Below are 19645 nucleotides of genomic sequence, written 5' to 3' on the forward strand. Positions count from 1 at the left end.
CCTGCAGGGCAAGCAGCTGGTACTGGGGTGGGCTAACAAATCCTGAAATAACACCTGAAATCATCACCTTTGCAGCACAGATTACTGATACAAAGTCACAGAATGCTATAGAAGAAATGGGCAGATCCAGATGTTGGTCCAGGCTACTCCTAAAGGCTTCTAGTTTAATCTACAACAACCCACAGCTATGAAATAATTTCAGACCCATTTCAGAGCAGGCTGCAAGTGCAGAACTGGCAGCCCACAGAGGATGCAGAACACATCCTGTTTGAAAAAGGGAGGTCACACACAGAGCCACATCCGCCCATCCTCTCACGGATGAGACCCCACAGAGCCACGCTCAGGTGGATGCTGTGAGGCCTCACCATCCCATCCTGACAGCTTACACACTTGCCCTGAAGTGAGGGAGGTTTCTGATCTGAGGGACACGCTGGGCTCTTTCCTGAAACACTACCAGATGTAGTTTCCTGCAATAAAATAATAATAAGAAATAAATCTTTACCTGCCTCATTCATCTAGAAACTGGTACCAGAGCAACTTGCCACGGGCAACTTATGGCCTATTAAAATACCAACTGCTGTGCAGCGAGACCACAGGCTGCCGAAGGCACGCATGAATTCCTCAGAAATTCAGCTACAAAGCTAGAGTCAACACTGATGGCAGCTCAAGAGCACAAAGAATAAACAGACTGGAAGCCATTTAGGTTTTTCCCTCTACTTCAGAAATAAATACATGTCTTAAAGGAGGGGGAGGCCACCCTCTTCTACCTCCCCTCGTCCTCAGTCAGAGGTGATGGTACCGTCACCCTGCAAATCAAGGTGGCCAAATCTCCGAGTAGAACATTAATTTTCAACGAGTAATTTTTTGAGCAAAGGGTTGCCTAAGCCACACAGATAAGGCTGTTGCTAAGAGTCAGCTGTCAAAGCAATGCCAGCTCAGAATCGTCGAGGAGGGGGAAGTTTGAAAGCCGGCTGTATCCAAACGTATTTACTGATGCTGTACACACAGCAGATCGGTTACAGGGCTTTAGATTACAGCTTCTGCTCAACAGAGCAGCCCCTGCCTGAGCCACAGCAGGCAGGGCAGAGCCAGACCATGAACAGAGACTGTTCTTTACTCAACAGGATACAGCGCCCGTGGAAGGAAAGTTTTGACATAATTCTGCCAGTCTTGTGACAGGCCCCAGTGTGGTGACAGGAAGAGGCAAGTCTGGCACAAAGCAAATCAACCCACACTGGCTGGGGCAGGTGTAGCTGCCAGAGCCCAGGAAAGGTGACAGAAGTGTTCTGCAAACTCAAAGTGCAGTTTAAGACAGTTTGTGCCTGGTTTGTGTGGTGCTCTATCATTTCTGCAATTCTTCCAACACCCCCAACTTGCCAGAGGTTCAACTTCATCCACTGCTTATGCTCTCACAACTTGCACCTACGTTTAGCTACACTTCTGGAATGAACCTCCTTTTTCTCATCTTCGCTGTCTCTTTTCTCTGTATTTGTTTCAGAATGCAAGGCACTGCAGGTGCTTTAATATTATCTTGAAATAGGGTATGTTTGATTGCAAATCACTTCTAGAGGCTGTGTTCAAATCCCTTCTCCATTAACACCCTGAGCCTATTGCTGAGGCTCTGCCAGGAAGGAAGGATGTTAGTGTGTGAAACAGCTCTGGAACATTAAAACTCACTCTCTTGATCTGTGTATTAGGAATATATGTATGCACAGGGAAGGTCTACATTTTCAGACATGTTTGCAATAAAAGTATTTTTAAAATGTGTTGTCACACCCCATGCCCTAGCAGAGGATAGAGCCTATTGTCCTAAAATATGGGACTGGGAGAACGGTTTAAAGCCACAACCAAGTTCTTTGCTCTACTAAACCAGAGCAATTGCACTGGAATCAAGAGGCAGAACTCAGCCAGCGATCTCCTCCTTTCACTACAGTTTTCTTCCCTCTTGAGGACTCTAGAAGAAACTATTTAGTTACCTAATCTTTGTTTTAAGGCAGACAGTGGTGAAGATTCACATTTCAACCGGGTTGAATCAGTCCTTCAGTCTCTGATTACACAAACAGTTAACGATTTTCCAGTCTGAAAAAGTCAAACACTATGAACCTAATTACCTGAAGGATCCTGTAACATCAGGCACAATGACTATTTATGTGAAGACAGTGAAGTAGCTGATTTAACTCTCACCACCAAGAGCCAAATTCTGGAGGTGGCACGACTTGCACCTCCCTTCACAAAGGTTTCTGAATCACCAAGCCCTGTGTTAGCAGGGCAATGCTTCTCCCTTTTATTTATGTGAAAAAGTTGTGTGTATCACCACGGTATAACAATGCTTTGCATCCCACCAGCTGCCAAAAGCAAGTAGCTTCAGGTCATTTGTGCCCACACAAGGATGACAGAGCCACACTCACACAAAAGCTGACCTCAGTCCACAGGGAGCTGTCAGTGTGGTGCCTTCCCAAATACCAGCATTTCCTTTGGCTTTCTGGATGCAGCTTTACACCCTCAAAAAATAAAGTTTGCAGTGCAGGAAGTGGCCTTTCATACTGACTCAAAAATTGCAAGGCTAAGAACATTCTGGGTTCAGGCTGCAGCACTGACATACTTGGGAGGTCAGACCACCCCAACAGGGTCAGCTCTTCCTAGATCAAGCCTGTGTGGAAGCAGGGCTGGGTCGCAGGAGACAAGCCACATTCCTTAGTTAGAACTGCTGCAGGAGTGGCAGGATCACAAATTCAAGCTGAAATGCTGCATATGCTTAGAAAAGCATGGTCTCAAAGGAAATACACTCTGAGGTGCCTTCAGAAGACAATAAGGAAGGTGGGAAATGCCCTCAGAGTTGCTCAACTCATGCAAAACAGTCTTTCCTCTGGAGTCAGACAGGGGATTTCAGAGCACGATCCCTTCCTTCAAATCCAGAAATACCAGAGTGAAAACTGTTGGCAGGCTAACAGAACAATGTAGGATGAAGTGTCAGGAGTCTGTGGATAACACCTGGCTTTCCACTTCCTTCACATCGTGCACCGGCAACGCTCGCTGCCAACACGCAGCCAGAGATCACTCAGCACCGAGGCACAGAGCATCTGGTTGTCACTCAGCAGGCACCAACACTGCAAGCACAGAGCGGGGAATTTAACCAAGTCATCCTCTTCCAGGATACCCAAAGATGTACATGTGTGTCCTACATCAGCCTGCAGCTTTAGGGCTCTCATCTGGGCACCCAGGCTCCTGCCTGTGCCGGTCGGAAACTCCCCACTGAGCTCGTGGTATCATCTCTCCAGGAACAAAGCTGCACAACCCCCCAAAAAGCTTCAAACTGGTACAAAATGCAGCCACCCATCTGCTTCACAAAAACGGTTGCCATGAACACATCCCTACTGCTCTGTGCCTGCTATTTTTAAAGGTACTTGGGAGGCAACTGAATTCACTGGCAGTTGTGCTATTTAAGTATCTGGACTAATAATATTCAAGGAATATATTGGCACTTCTCTGTGGGGAAATACAGCATCTGCCTGGTCTACACCTGGCACAGATGCATTTTCAGAAGCCCAGCTTCTGTAATCCAACAGCAAGGTGATAAACCCACAGACAACAGATGCTTTTTGTGCAGAGCACTGTAAAGTGAAACCTGGGAGTTTTATCCTCAGAAGTGCCACCACAGTGTAAGAAGAGTTTACAAAGGGAGGGGAAAGGACAAGCAAAAGGATATATAGAGCTGTAACTTCAGTCACTTAATCACATGGTTTAATGCAAGGCCTGAGCACGGGAAGCATGGAAAAAGGGTACCTGCTTGCAAGAAAATAACAAAAAAAACAAAACCAGAAAACCCAAGAGAGGCAGATCCCCAAAGCTGAATGTGCTGACAGGACCTGGATCTTTTCCAGAGAGCCTTGAATTCCTAAGAGTGTTTAGTCTTAATGCATTTCAGACAGGTTCCCCTTCAGCCAGGCTGGGCAGAGGGGGTGTGAGCAGCCTGGGAAGGGAGTCCCAGCCCGGGGTGTGCCCCACCAGACCCACAGCACCAGGCTGTGGCAGGTACGTGCAACCCAGGCTGAACTGGACTTGGGACCAGGACGGGTTGACAGGAGCCAGCAGTAAACCTGCTGCTTCTGCTCTGTGAGCAGGTCAAATGAACCCTGTGTCACCTGGCAACTCCCTGGGTATATCACAGTCCCACCTCCCGCCACATGCACGAGGTGCCAGGTAAGTTTGCTGCAAATAATGTGAAAAATCTCTCTTTGGAGGTTCTTATATTCTCAGACAACACTCCTCATTCCACACCATAGGTAGAAAAAAAAACTATTTAGTGTGTCCTATGAAGAGTTCATATACCTACTTCTCCCCTCTGTTTCCAGACTCCAGGTGATGTGGGACACCTTGTTCAGATCAGTTCTCTGAAAACTCATGGTCAGGAAGAGCTCCATCACAACCACAAACCTCTGATTGCCACAGACCACAGAAGCAGCCCAAATCAACTGCAGAGCAAACACCAGATTTTGTACATAAGCAGCTCATAAGAGATGACCTCCCAGACATCACAACCTCAAACAAAATCGGTTTTGGAAGTGGTTGATTTCAGGGACGAGAAACAATCACAGACCCTAAATAATGTACAGATTTCAAACACGATATGGACACAGCATCTCCTTCACTTTAATCTTTCCCTAGATCCAAAGAGTATCAAAAAATGCGATGGAAATGACTAGATCAGCACAGAGGCATGATCCAGGAGCCTCTCCACATGGTAACTCTTCTCCTCACCATTCCTGGAAATTCATCCCTCCTGAAGTTTCTCTAACTGCAACAGGGAAAATATTTGGAAAAGGTCAAATGACTCAGTGCCACTGAGAGCTGTAACTTTTCAAGCAGGAGCAGGTTTCCATGTGCTTTCAGTTAGAGCCCAGACAGGTTGGGGGAAAGGCAGCAAACCCCCCAGCCCACTTCCTCTTTGCTCATTTTGAAGCAATCAAGCCCAGGGAGAGCAGTTTATGTGTTTGGTTTGAATTACAGATGATTTTGCTGCTGGAACACATCTGCAACGCGCTCTGCTGAGTGAACTGCTGAACCCCAGCCAGCTCAGAAAACAACCCACACGGCTGGCAGCACCAGCAAACCCCAGCAAAGGCTCCCAGAAGCCACTTTCAGAGACAACAGGGAGAGGGAGATGGGCATTTCTCAGCACAGCCTTTTCCCAAGACACCCTCCAGTGCAACTCAGTTTATTGTGACTCCAGGAAGCAGAAGGGTTAATTTCTTTCCAAGTTCACATACTGTTTGAATTCCTTAGATAAGCTGCTTCCACCAAACCCAAGGACCTAGCCCCAGGGGAGAAACACTGTGAGGAAAAGCTTTTTTGACAGACTTTCTTCAAAAGAGAAATTAATTCAAAGTCCATTTTTGGAGGTGTTCCACGCCCACGGTTTCTACAAACTTCAGATGAGGTTGCATCGTGCCTCTGAAAGAAAAACCCAAGCTTTGAGCAATGCCCTACCACTTCTGTTTGCAAGACAAATGTTTTATGCTTGCCCAATAAAATCTCTCCTGAAACGAGAAAGCTCAGCACGCAGCACCACAAAGAGGAAAACCAGCCCAAACCAGACTTTAGCCCTGGGATAAAGCAGTTAACAGCCAGCACAAACTAATCCTGTACCTTTAAAACTGAGCAGTCACTCAGGAAAGCAAAAAAACAAGTTTTGAAAACCACTGAAGGCTTCCTTCACATCTTGAGGCAGAAAGCAAGTCTGGGCTGTTATGGAATTCGTGTTTGCATACTGTTGGTGATAATCTGTGTGCATAGTTAGAAACAAAGCAAGTTTTTATTAGCAATTAGTAGCAAGACTAGGGACAGACCTGCTTGAAGGAGTCAGAGAAACGCCAATACACGATGGCAGAGCCTTGTAAGATGTGGAGCAGAACAATCCCAACATGACAGATCACACAGAAAATACTGCTGCTCTAAACTGGGAGATGCAATGGCATCAGTTCAAGGAGATAAACTGGGTCTTTAACACTGACAACTTTGACTCCAGGCAGCAGTTTTCCCTTGCACAGCAATTTGCAATGCAAAGCAAGCTACTTCCACCCTTACCAAGAGCACAAATTCAGAATCAAAGTGGGAGAGCAAAGCTGGGAGGGGTTGATTTGTTTAGATACAGTTTTCTACAGAGTTGAGTTTCAAGTAAGACACAAAGGCAATACAGCACAGGGTCTGAAATAGTGTGTGAGAACTTGGGCAAGGAGAGGGGAAAAATATAAGAGAGGATTTAACCCACAAACCTCAGCCCCTTTCAGGGGAGTGACCTCCGGCTCCCTCCCCTCATCACTGAAAAATTCAATCCAGCTCGGATCAGCCAACACCACCCAGGTTCAGAGCTCTCCAGCTATGTACTTCCCCCGCTCCAGAGAATGATGTGGCATGTGGGGCCCTACAACAGAACTATTAAAATCCCATCAAGGGGTAAGCAAGTGGTGGCCATATGCTAAACCGCTCAAGGGATGAATAACCAGGGAAAGAAGCAGAGCCAGGCAGCAAGTCTGCAGGGAGGGTCTTACCTGGTAGATAAACTAGCAAAGTCTCCTCCATCCAGCAGCCTAATTTTGCAAAACAGAACCCCATTCACAAAGGGGACGGCAGTCAGCTCTTCTAGAGTGAAACTCGTCTGAAACTTGAATTTCTTCTTCTTCATCAGGAAAGCCATGGGCAAATTCAGCGTGAAAAGCTCAGGAATTCCAAACGAGATCAGGGAGAAGTGGCTCAAAACACACACAGACAAGCAGAAGAAGGACACTCGTTGCAGGAGCACAAGCAGGGAGTAAATTCCAGTTCAGTTACAACGACGGCCCAGCTTCAAACGCACGATTCTCTTCTCTTTGGTGGTCGGATCTGGCTGTGGGATCATCACCACGGCAGGCTTCAGGTGAGCTGGAAGAGGTCAGATTAAATCTCTGCAACATCTCCAAGGGAAAAGGGAGGGAGGGAAGTTGGTCTCAGCTCCAGACCAGCAGGAGCTGTCCCAGTTAGAGGCTGCAGTGCTCTGTCTTCAGCACAACCCCTCCTGAAAGCATCTCTTGTGAGAAGTCATCTCGAGTCCCCAGAGAAGCCTCAAGTCTGCGGGCAGCACATTCAGAGAGCTTCCAGTTTCTATCTCCTCCCCTTGTGCAACTCCTTGATACAGGTCTTCGGGTCAGCCTTTGGGAGGGAAATGAGTAAATTAGTTCCAGCCAGTCTTGGGCTCCTCCTCCTCCTCTAAAACCTGTTTGGATGGGTAATATTCAGTCCAGACTCATTCCAGTCTGAAGAGGTATGGCCCCAATTAGCCTGGCCCCAACATCCTCTTTCCCCTTTTTGCCTAGGGCAAGCTTCAGTGTTGTCATCCCCCTCGTAATTTCTGTTTTGCAAAGCAGCTAATAAAAATCTGCTCTGTTTTCAGCCACCACCTTGAGAAGCAGTTTACAGAGCAAGATCGGTCTAATGTGTAGTCTAACAAGGATAAGGAAAAGCCGTCTCAAGAATTGAAAAATCTGCTTCTTTCCTGCATATCCAACCAGCCCTAAGTGTTAGCACCTGTATCTTATAAATGGAGAAAGCAGCAGAGAGAGAAAACAAGCAGTCTGCTCCAGATTACAGAGCATAACAACAGAATCAGGTCATCTGGCTGCCCAATCACCAGGCCCACTGGGAACGCTGCCTTTCCCCAGCACCGGATCCACATCGAGCCCTGCACGGCTCAGCTTTGGGGCTGGAGATGGGCATTTCGTTACACACCGACACAACACCCAAACCAGGGAGGCAGGAGCTGATCAGCATCCAAAAGGGACAAGGTTATGAACACCGGGCAGTAAACAATCCTCAGGGATTCCAGCAGCTGCCTGAATGTGTGGGTGGTTAAAGCCCCTCTCTGGCTGTGGGTAAACCCAGCTGGCTCTGCCGGAGCTTGGGCACCTCCGCTGTCCTGTGGCATTGCTGTACCCCACCAGTCCCTGCGCCGAGCTGCTCCAGGGCTCATCCTGCCTTCCAGCTCCCTGGACTGTGCACCGGGATGGGGACAGGTCCCAGCCCACCCCCGGACCCTGGGACCACGCACCAGGCTGCAGGGAGGTCACAGCCTGCCCCGGCATCCCGGGGCCATACACTGAGCTGTGCCCAGGTCTCGGCTCGCTGTCTGAGCCTTGCACTGAGCTGTGCCCAGGTCTCGGCTCGCTGTCTGAGCCTTGCACTGAGCTGTGCCCAGGTCTCGGCTCTCTTTCCGAGCCTTGCACTAAGCCGTGCCCAGTCTCAGCTCACCTCCCGCACCTCCGAACCACCGAGTGCCCCGCAGCCCGGTCTCACCGCTCTTCCAGCCCCAGGCGCCAAGCACCGGGGCCGTGCCCGGGCCGTGCCCAGCTCCGACCCCACCACCCGTGCCCGGAGCCGCAGCCCGGGCTCAGCCCGCTCCCAGCCCGTGCACCGACCCGCAGCCCGGTCCTACCCCCATTCCCGGCCCCCCCCATCACCAGCTGCCCTACGGACGGCCTCATCCCGCTTCCCGGCGCGCTCCACAGACCTGCGGCGCGGTCCCGGCGCGGTGCCTGCCCGGCCCTGCCCGCTCCTCCCGCCCGCTCCTCGCCCGGCGGCCGCCGCTCCCCCGCCACGGCCGCCTCTGCCCGCGCTGCGCCAACTGCGCCCGCTACGCCAACAGCGCAGGCGGCGCGCGGGGCGGGTGGCGCGGCCGCGCTTCGAGAATACCGACCCTGCGTAACCCCCCGCCCTCCGTCCCGAGACGGGGGAGCGACAGCGGCGCCGTCCGATTGGGCAGCAGCGAGGAGGCGGGTTGAGCGCGGCGGTATTTGATTGGTCAATCGCGCGCGGGGCGGAGAGGAGAGCGCACCGATTGGAGAGCAGGGCTGTCAATTTGGGGAAGCCCCGCCCCCCGGGCGAGGGGGCGGGCGCGGAGGCTCCGGCGTTCTCTCAGTGGGGCCGTTGTGTGGGGCCGGGTGAGGCTTTTCGAGCTTCCCGCCTCACAGGGTGTCCCGGGGCCCTTCTGCAGCCCGAGCAGCGCCCAGCTGGCGCTGGAGCTGAGGGGATGGCGGGGGCAGCTCTGACATGACAGACATGGAGCTCCTGGAGCGGGTCCAGCGTGGGGCAACGAGGATGGTTGGGGGACTGGAACATCTCTCATATGGGGAAAGGCAGAGGGAGCTGGGGCTGTTCAGCCTCGAGAAGAGACGACTGAGAGGGGACCTCATCAGTGTGTATAAATATCTAAAGGTGCCAAGAAGATGGAACCAGGCTCTGCTCCATGGTGCCAAGAAATGGGACATGAGGCAACAGGCAGAAACTGATGTGCAAGAAGTTCCACTTGGATATGAGGAAGAACTTTACTGTGCAGTGACTACACACTGGCACAGATTGCCCAGAGAGGGTGTAGAGTCTTCCCTCACTGGAGATACTCCAGAGCCATCTGGACACAGTCCTGTGCCAGGTGCTCTGGGGTGACACTGCTTGGGCAGGGAGGTTGTACCAGATGACCCACTGTGATCCCTTCCAACCTAACCCATTCTGTGATTCTGTGACAGACATGGTCTCTGCATCTGTTTGACAGCCAGAAACCCCTACTCTGGCTTGTCCCAGTGCCTTCCTGGCCCGAGCAGCCCCTGGTGACATCCCTCCCAGCAGGATGTCCCACAGGCACTCGGCTCCTCGGGCTGTGCCACCTCACGCTCAGCAGTGTGGCCTCGGGTCAGGCTGTGGGTCAGGCTGTGGGTCAGGATGGCTGGCAGTGCCTGTGCCGGCCGGGAATGGGAAGGAGGCCCTGGCACCACACAGCCTGCAGGCAGCACGAGGCAGGGCCGGGAGCTGGGATCTCACCCGCCGTGTGCGAGCTGTGGCAACCAGTTGGACACATCTCCCCATCAAAATGGCTCCCTGTTATTAGGTGCTGCTGCCGTGCCCTGTGCTGTGGCTGGGATCCCTGGCTAGGCAGGATTCCATCGTTTAAGGGCAAGCAGAACAAAATGTCTCTCCTTGTCCTGAAGGAGTCTGCAATCATCAACGTGATTTGCCTAATTTTTAAAGACAGGGATGTGCCCAAGAGTCTCTGTGGCAGAGAAGTTGAGGCTTACATGGGAGGGACTGTTCCCAAGGTTGATGTGCATGTCTGGCAAAGCTTGGATGAAAGCCTGGGAGCTCTCTCTGCCAGGCTTTGATGCCCAGAGTCCTTGCCTCTAATCTTTGCCATCTATGCAGACAATATCAGAGCTATCAAATAATTCCACCACAATGTGAGCCTTTAAAAAAAAAAAAAAAGTCTGCTAGGAGAATTACACAGCAATGCCCTCAGATAAAAGTTAAAAATTGGATGAAGCCAAATGTGTTATTATGATTTTTGGCTTACCAGGTTAAGCTTACACAGACTGGGCTGGGAAAACATTTTGTATTGGTACCATGAAACCATTGCAGGAAATACCAGGAGATATCAGGAAACAGCAGGGTTTGTGGAGGCTGCTGTTACAGGCAGGGCTTGAATCCTTCCATCAGTTTCTATCTGGTGTCTCCAAGGCTTTGAGACATTGCTGGAGATGGGCTGGGATTTTTGCTTTCTGTTTCTCAGTTTGTTAGGAAAGAGCTCGGCCTGTTAAATATTTGACATTTGCCAAGCTGGGAGGCTCAAATACTGAAGGCATCTGAAGAATCCAGCCCAGTTCTCACACCTCTCATGCCCCAGCTACTGCTGACAGACACGTGGATGCTCCGCTTCCATCCCTAGGTGAAGGACAAACGATCGCTGTGTGTGGTGTGGGAGGAGGCTGTGTGTTATCTGCTATGATTCACCCTGATAAACAATCTCCTTGAGGACTTCTCTTGTTTATAGCAACAGACCCAGATGCTAAAGTTTACAGAGACTTTAATCCTCGCTGTTCTCACGCATATTTACTTTGCAGTTTTATCAGAAGCATCTCTTGAAAACCTCAGTGTTTTTATAATTAATTGAATAATGTGACTGATGTTAAAAATAAACGGGCTTGGAAAAATGCCCAGCGAGCTGCTGAGCAGTGTGTAGTGTAGCAACCATAGCTGCATTCTCAGGGGTATGTGTATTTTCCTAACAAATGCAGCCTCATGACTTAGAGATTAAATCTTTATTAGTTTGAAATTCACCCTGTTGATTTTTTTCTGTGTTTATGCTGCATAATTGTTTCTGGAGAAATTAATATTTTTTAAAGGGACAGTGGCTCCTGATTGCAGAGGGGGTGGATTAGTCTGAGCACGCCCACAGAGGGGATGTGGGTGTAGGGTATCTCCATCCATCCACCATCCCACTGACTTTATATTATATTCCATTCCAGGTCCAATCCAGTCACCATCTGTGTGTGATCAAGGTGCTCTGATACACGTAGATTCTGCTCACCCCAGACTCCCACAGTGTGGATTTCTCCTCCAGGCTCATGCACACCTCACCTCTGCTCCAGGACACTCAGCCACATCCCTGCCCTGTGCTTTCCCTGACCTGAGCCTTTCCCGGTGCAGCTCCCCTGTGCCGCCACCACTTCCTCAACTTTTGCTGGCTCAGGGCATCGTCTTATCAGTCTGGGATATTTTTATCAGTCTGGGCTCTGCAGTTCAGTCTGGGCCTCACCTCTGCTCTCCTGGAGAGGTTTTCCTGGCTGGCCAGGGCTGGGATCTGGATGCTCTGTGAGTGAGCACGAGCAGAAGTGGCTTGTCTTACCTCCTCCCTCCCCGCTTTGAGGACAGAGATAAAACAGCAGGGGAGAAACAAGGTGAGATAAATTCAGAAGGGACAAAACTCGGTGAGGTGAAGTGAGGTAAATTCTGTAATGCACTTCGTGAGCCATCACATCCTATCATCCCAGGGGAATCCCAGATACACGAGCCCTGCAATCTACATCATCAGCATCTTCCTCTGGAAAGCATCATCACGCTAATTCGTTTCTCCTGGCAGCCAAATGATTAAAGTTTTAAAACTAAATTACACACGTTGCTGTAACAGCAAAAACACAGTAATGGCTCTCCTCTGTTCCACCTGTCGCCTCTGCTGTAATGGCCTTAATGAGCTTTCAGCCTCATCATCGAAAATAAGAGATTATCACATGATGCTTTGTACTGTAAATGTGTTCTTGGAGCTGTGGGTGGGGTGTACCTGCAATCCCTGCTCTGAGGAGCTGCAGGGGAGCTGTGAGTGGGAACGAGTTGCAGTGGATGGGTGCCTTCCCCAGAGCTGGGGGCAGACCCAGAGCTCCCAAAATGGGGCAGGGGGTGGAGCCACCACAGTGGTGTGAGTCCCATCTCCGTGCAGGCAGCTGGAAATCCCGTGAAGGGAATGGGTACCTATCCCCATGGCACAGGATTATCCCATGGAGTGAAGTTATTCCAAGCTCGCGTCTTCCCAGCTTAATAACAGGCTGTGAGCTCCACTTTGATCTGCTTGTGTTTTTCACTTGTTCCATATTTAACTGAACTCATCATCATAAGGGCCAGGAACTGCTTCACTTTCTGTGGCAGGCTGGGTTTCCCATAGGACACACCTGCAGAGTGGGTTTCTGGCCTGCCAGAACTGGGAATCCTGTTATCGACAGAGGGAGCACTGGAATCTGGAGTCAGTGGATTCCTTTCCCCAAACATGCAGCTAGACCTGAAAATCCAGCTGCCTGGCTTTTTTTGTTTACTGGTTTCCATGTCTGCTTCAGTGTGTCCTGGGAATGTGTGGCAGGACTCTTCCTTCCATTCCAGGAGGCCCATGGGTGCAACTGGAGCTGGTTTGCCCCTTCCAGAATCTGCGGACTGGAACCCACTTTGCCTCGAGGCTTGTTGTTTTTATCAGTGTTATCCTGTGTCTGTATCCCAAGTGTCCATCCCTTCAGTGCTCTGCTGGACAAGAGACTTGCTGGCTGTGGCCATGGTCTGTCCCACTGGTTCCATTCTTCTGGCTGCAACCCCACAAACGCCGCTGTTACCCCAAATGCAGCAGAAACAACTGTAATCTGTGGTTCCCACTTGACACAACAACCTCTAATTTGGGATCCTGGTCAGCAGAGGTGACAGAAACTGTCCCTGCTGGCGCTGGGATTCTGCCTTGGGTTAATCACCCGCATGGCTGGGACCCAAGGGCTCAGGAGTCCTGTTTGAAGGTGGTATCAACTTCAGTCTTGCACACAGAGCACCTGGAAGCTGTGCTGACCATTCCAGTCAAGCTTCTTATCAGATGCTTTCAAGAAAAACAAAGAATCTTAAATACTTCAGTTTTCACACTAACCCGACCACACTTGTGCTGACAGTGCCCGCTGGCCATAACCTCTCACATGGCAGGAAAAAACCCACAAGAATCCCCCGAAGGATGCTTTCCCAAAACAGGCTTGAGAAACTTTAAAAACATGCTGGAGGAGGTGAAGGTAATTTGGGTGAGTGTGCAGGTGATATCATTCAGTCCCTTGGCCGGGATCTGCTCCCAGAACTGCAGTGTAGCAATGGCAGTGCATTGTTCTCGTGGGATGCTGACATAATTATGTGTGGCCTTCTAAAAAATCTTAAAAGCTGTCCCTTTGCTTATAATTAAAGACTTCATATGTTTTTTTTAACCTTGCCCTTGCCCATTTGGTTCTGCAGAGAACTCATCCCAAAAAGAGACGTCTCTTTTTTCTCCCTGAAGCAGAGGGACCCAGTTTATGATTCCAGGCACCCTGACTTTTCCAGGGATACCCGTGTTCCTCATTGCTGAGCTCTGCCTGTTGAATTTCTTCCTCTCCAGACTCTCAGCCTTGAAAAGATTGTTCAGTGAGAGGAGCAAGCAGGATCCCAAAAGGTCTGGAGGACAAGCGTGGTTTTTGGGACGGTGCCACAGCTCGGGATCCCGTCGTGCAGTGCCATCTCCTGGAAAGCCGGGCTGGAGACACATTGCAAGCAGAGTTTTGCTCCTGGGGGAGCTGCTGGCAGCTTGGCTGCTGCCTCTGATGGCCACAAAGACGATCCTCTGAACACCCAGAGTCCTACACCAAACTTCTTTGTCCCCAGCATGCAGGAGGATGCTGCTTGCCCTCACCTCCGAGGTACCCTGTGACAGAACATCCCTGCGTGGCTCCTTCCCAATCTGGATACTGAATACAAATCTCCAGGTACAAAAAGAACAGCAGAGGAGCACAGACAAACATCCAGAGATGTCCCTCCTTAGCTTTAGTTCTGCTTGGTTCCTGTTCAGTTGAATGCCCTGTGTACTTGCTCACCCTGTCACTATCCTGTTCACCTGTTCCTCCTGGTTTTTAAAAGACACTTTTCTCTCTCCTTCCCCAAGTTTGATGACTTCGTCATGAGCCACAACCAAGCCCCTCATCACAGTGCTCATCCTGTGTTTAAAATGTTGTCATGTCCTTTTAATGGGATAAAAATGGGAACGTGGAACAAGCACCTGAATGCTGGCGGCTTGACTAAGCTCTGTATTTATCCTGAAAAGACAAGAAAAATGGGTGGTTCCAATGGCAACAGGTTTAGTCCTATGAAACTAACACAGCTTAAATGCTTAGTCACTGAAAAAAAAAGCACACTGCAATTTAAAGCCAAAGGCTGGTATTTCAATCATTATTTTAGGCTATTGTGGCATCATTGAGCAGCTGGGAGATTACTGTACTTCAGTAATCCGTCAGACACAGGGAAATAACTCGTGCTCCAAGGTAGGGCTGTAAAAGCTGTTATTTGAAAAAGACCATAATTATGTAAATACAAGGCCAGGAGGTTCAAAAACAAGAGTAAAAGCTGGTGTGACATGTGGCCGTTCACAGCTCTCCTTGGCCCCTTCACAGCAAGGATTCTGTGTTGCAAACTTTTTGTCATGAATCCATTTCTGCCCTGGCACACTCCAATGAACTGAAACAGCCTGTTTACCAAAAATGTATTTTTTTATTAAAATCTGTATTTGTAAAGGAGAGGTCATTACACAAATGAGGTAAACCAACACATATGACATAGTTCTCACTTTAAAAATAAATTTCAATTGAGCAATTGATTTGATTCCACAAAGTCCGAGAGGAAGAGTCAGGCAAGTGTTACTCATGAGGCGAGATGGCAGACAAGGCAGGACAAGGCAGCTGATCTGCCCAGACTCAGCTCAGGTGTCAGTCCCAAGGGGTTGGGACTCTTCCAGGGACCAAACCCTTCTCACTGTGCTGTCTTTTTCTCCCCCATCAGATTTGCAGATGAGAGGAGATGAGTAAAGGCCCAGGGACAGGCAGCAGTGGCCTCTTCACTCCTGCTCTAACCAGGGGTTCCCCATCAGCATTCCCCCCATTAAAGGCTGTGTAAAGGTTTCATTTGATTGTGCAAATCCACTCCCTCATCAGCCCTAAAGGAGACTTAACAGCAAGTAAATACTAGCTCTGGAAAAGTTCCATTTCAAAAGTAATACCTGGCAAGCAACAAGCCCGTTAAGTGTGACACACTTTGCAAGGTGCAGGGAGAGAAAGAATTATGCTTCCTTCTTTTTCTTTTTTCTTCCATGCACGTACAAGTGGAGCTTTAATCTAAAAGTTTATGAAGTCACTGCAAGTTTGTGAGAATCATGTTGACCATCCTGTGCAATTAAGCTTTCTCATTAAAGACTGAGCTCTAAGGCCTGAACACCTCAGAGAAGAGTGGTTGTGATGTCATTTTACCCTGTATAACGGTATAGGACAGTGAGAACCTCAGCTCTGTTTCTCAGGATGCCACCACTCAAGGCCAGCCAGCAGATGAACACAGAACAGCTGGACTCACTTCCAGCTCCCAGGCACTACAGAACAAACACCTCCACCAGCAGAACCAAGTAATGCCCCAAAATGCAGTCCATCAAATCAGTGGCTGACAAACTCCTAAACGTTGGGAATTCCTGCATGGCTGAAGCTCTGTAGTCCAGGTCCACTTTGATGGATTAAGGTATTCTGGAGGTGACAAACTATGCAGATGAGGCAGAGGTGGAGTTTCACCTTTTACACCCCCCTGAGTGAAACTCATCCAGTCCCTTGGGTATTTAACGCTGCGACAGGAAAGACATTGCTCCAACATGTGTCCCAGGACAGTTCCTGGTAACCAAGACATGAAACTTTCATCTCATCTGCCAAGGTGACAGCAAAATTTCATAACTGCACGCAGATAAAACATGAGGACTATTTTAGTCCCATTGATATCCTCAGGGGACGTGGGTGGGATTTGGACTGCACGGAGGCTCGGTGCTGGTCTGCAGGGGCTGGGTGGATGTTATGCTGCAGGAGCAGATTCTGTAGCTCTCAGTGCAGAGAGAAGGTTCTACCACATCCGGTGCCACGCTTCCAGTAAATGCTTTCAGCAAGAGCCAGAAATGCATTCACTACAGTTCATGATCACTGTACCTTGGGCAGCTGCAGCACTGTGATATCCTGACAAAACTCTCCACATCAGAAGTCATTTAAAGGCTATAGATCTTGAGAGAGAAAGAGAAAGAGAGAGGTGTCATACTTAGGGGAGCTTTTTTCCAAATAGGAATTAAAAAATAACTTTTTTAAACCAACCTATTGTTTGAGGAACTAAAGCAACCAATGCTAAGTTGCTGATTTATTACACATCCTGCTAAGGCTCTGTATGAGAGTCTGAAAAGGCAGATTAGCATAAGATTAGCAGAGAAAGCTGTTTAGGCTCAGCAAGGCTCCAAGGGAGCAATTCACACTGAAGAGAGCCAGCACCCCTGCTCCCGTGTCCTCTGACAGCACGGGCGGTTTTTTTGCAAGGCAGATGTCCCATAAAATCATAGAACTGTTTAGGTTGGAAAAGACCTTTAAGACCATCGAGTCCAACCGTTCCCCTGGCACTGCCACATCCACCACTAACCTGTGTCCCCAAGTGCCACATCCACACAAATCCCTTTGGGGACAGTGACTCCACCACTGCCCCGGGCAGCTTGTGCCAGGGCTTGACAACCCTTTTTTCCCAATATCAACCTAAAGGTCCCCTCCCAGCACTGTTCCTTTCACTGGCTCATACCATCCTGCTGCCCTGCCTGGCCGGGCTCGGCGGTGACTGGCGGGCTGGGTGTGTTGCTCTGCAAAAATCGACGGAAGTCCTTGATCATGGGGCGGAGGACCTGGATGAGGGCGCTCAGCGCCGCCTGCGTGCCCTCCATGGCCTGCGCCTGCCGCTCCTGGGCGCACGCCTGCACCTCCTGGGAGCGGCGGATCATCTGCAGCAGGTCGTTCTGCTGCTCCAGGTGCTGGGCGATCTCCTTCACGTGCAGGTTGGTCACCCGCTGCTCCTGCAGGAGCTTGGCAGAGTTGAGGGCGATGCGGCTCTTCAGCTCCTGGGGCTTGGCCGACACCTCGTGCTGGTGGGCCATCATCTCCAGGGGCGCCTCCGTGGTCACTGTGGCGGGGGCTTCCGTGGTGCAGTACTCCACCACCCCGTCCTCCAGGCTGTGGTAGGTTGTCTCTGCAGGAACTGAGAACAAAGAGCAGACAGGGGGGGTCAGAGGTAGCTGTGATATGGTTTTTTTTTTATCTACAGGACTATTCAGTGGATATCACAGGAATACGGCCTGTTCAGTGAGATAACACACAATGGCCAGAAACGCACAAAACGACTTATTTAAGTCTACTCCACCCTCAGTCGGGCTTCCTTCTAGGCTGTACAATCCAAAGGAATAGGGAATGCCTTATCTGTCTAGACAAAATCATTTCTTAACCTCCAGTTCAGAACAATCTCTCCAAGCAGCATTAACTGGCTGACGTAATGGCAAAGACAAGACCCAGAATGGCCCCTGCCAGCAGGGCAGGACAGCTGCTCTTTGGGATGCTGCACACTGGGAAATCAGCCCTGGAGATGCTTTTCCCCTTGTTGTTTCCCTCTTTTCGTCCCCAAAGAGGAACTGACAAATCTCTAAGGTGCAAAGGAACCTTGGTTCTAAGGAACAGCTCTCAAAGCTGACTTTCAGCACATATGTGCCTTGCAGCCACTCCCCTACAGCACAAGGGCAGACTGGGGAATGGCATTTCATCAGAGGTGGTGAGGATTCCTTTTTGCTGGGGCTTCTCCCTGCCTAGAGAGATGCCCTACCCCTGGAGATGTTCATGGCCAGGCCAGACGGAGCATCTTGGTCTAGTGGAAGGTGTCCCTGAAGAGCTGTGGATGCTCTACCCCTGGAGGTGTTCAAGGATGGAGCATCCTGATCTAGCCCAAGGTGTCCCTGCCCATGGTGGAACGGGATGATCTTTCATGACCCTTCTAAACCATTCTACAACTCTTCCCCCGCACAGGGCTCAGGGTCTCTTTGTGCCCCTCCAGCCCAGCACTCACTCTGGGTCAGGGTGACGGTGGTGGCCGAGGCAGTGATGGGGATGTCTCCGCCGTCCCCCGCGCCGCAGTCCCCGCTCGGCAGGCTGATGATGGTGGCCTCTCCCAGCAGGTTGCAGATGCGCTGCTGCATCGGGGTCAGGATCACCGGGGCGGCCGCGGCGCCCGCGGGGTCTTCGCCCTCGGTGGTGCCGGCGCCGCCGTTCTGCCCCTCGCCTCCCCCTTCCATGGCCGCCCGCACCTGGGCCACTTTGCGCCGCACCTCGGTCTTGAGGTCGGACCACTTCTTCTTGACCTCGGGCAGCTCGCGGTGGCAGGTGGCCACGGCGTTGACGCGGCGCAGGATGTCGTGCCAGGCGGCGGCCTTGGCGGCCAGCGGCACGCCCGCGTTGAAGTGGTTCACTAGGAGGTGCTTGCCCCGCTCCAGTTCCTCCACGATGATCTCCACCTCCCGCTCCGAGAAATTCATCTTACGCTTCTTGGCCGGCGGGGCCGGCGGCGACGCCATGGCCATGTGGGGGCACCGGGGGTCACACCGCGGGAGGGGGGGGACACGGGGGGCGCCGGGCAGGGCCGAGGGGTGGCAGGGCCCCCCCTCCCCGGGGGGACGGGGACGGCAGGGGGGCCCCGAGGCCCCTAAGGGCCCGCAGGGGTCGGTGCCCCCCGCTCCCCCCGGGCACCGCCGGCGATACGCAAATTGCGTACGGCGCCCGCCCGGCGGCCCCGCAGAACGGCCGCGGCCCTGCGGCACTGGCGTAATGGCTTCCAGAATCGGCCCCCCTTCCCGCCGCGCCCCATTGGACAGCGCGCCTGCCCGTTACGCGTTGTGCCCGCCTTCCCCCGCCAGTGCTGTGTTGTCATTGGTTAGCGGTCCTGCCCGTCACGCGGAAGGCCCGCCTCCCACCTCCCGCGCCTCGCTATCATTGGTTAGTGACCCCGCCCGTTACGCGGCCCCGCCCCGCTGCTGGTCTCGGCGCACTGGGCCTGCGTGAGGCCGGGCCCGCCCGCGGGTTTCCCTGATCAGATTCTATTGGGCGGGTTTCCCATCCATCAACGCAGAGCGCGCCCTTGCTCTGGAATCTACCGGCCGCGCCCCACGCCCGTCACACTCAAACTGCCCCCCCGGCTCTCCGTCTGATTGGAGGCGCTGTCGCCTTATCCCCGCCTTCCCCCGGCGGCTCAGCCAATCGCAGCCTGGTCCGCGCTCTGGCACCGCCCCCCCGGCGCCACACACAAGACACACCGCGGCGCCTCCTCCCGATTGGCGGAGGCGAAGGCGTCTCCCGTGGCGTCACGCCCCGCCTAGCGCGAGGAGGGCGTGTCCCGAGGGGCTCGGCGGGCGCTGTGATTGGGCGGCGCGAGGCGTCACGTG

The 19645-nt window shown here is 51.6% G+C and overlaps 2 protein-coding genes across 3 annotated transcripts in view; both read right to left on the reverse strand.

Annotated features, from left to right (window-relative positions):
- EEIG1 (estrogen-induced osteoclastogenesis regulator 1) overlaps window positions 1-8640 on the reverse strand; it is a 37896-nt gene extending 29256 nt beyond the window's left edge. Inside the window, exons 1-2 of the mRNA XM_051807433.1 lie at window positions 8540-8640; window positions 6549-7185 (exon numbers count right to left, since the gene is read on the reverse strand). Of these exons, the coding sequence (XP_051663393.1) occupies window positions 6549-6694 (146 nt within the window). The 5' untranslated portion in view covers window positions 6695-7185; window positions 8540-8640. The remainder of the gene's footprint in view (window positions 1-6548; window positions 7186-8539) is intronic.
- Window positions 8641-14860: 6220 nt separating this feature from the next.
- On the reverse strand, window positions 14861-19389 carry NAIF1 (nuclear apoptosis inducing factor 1). Of its 2 annotated transcripts, XM_051808032.1 has the most exons (3): window positions 18277-19383; window positions 16972-17421; window positions 14861-16414 (listed from the first exon to the last, which is right to left on the reverse strand). In XM_051808032.1, exons 1-3 carry the CDS (start codon window positions 18785-18787, stop codon window positions 16407-16409), a joined length of 969 nt encoding a protein of 322 aa, XP_051663992.1. In that variant the 5' UTR covers window positions 18788-19383; the 3' UTR covers window positions 14861-16406. The 2 variants fall into 2 exon arrangements, with proteins under 2 accessions (XP_051663992.1, XP_051663991.1); XM_051808031.1 differs by lacking the exon at window positions 14861-16414 and having other exon boundaries at window positions 16958-17421; window positions 18277-19389.
- Between the last annotated feature and the right edge of the window lie 256 nt (window positions 19390-19645).

This window comes from Manacus candei, unplaced genomic scaffold, assembly GCF_025592945.1.
Source record: "Manacus candei isolate 608988 ecotype Guabito, Panama unplaced genomic scaffold, ASM2559294v1 h1tg000071l, whole genome shotgun sequence".
Taxonomy (NCBI): Eukaryota; Metazoa; Chordata; class Aves; order Passeriformes; family Pipridae; genus Manacus; species Manacus candei.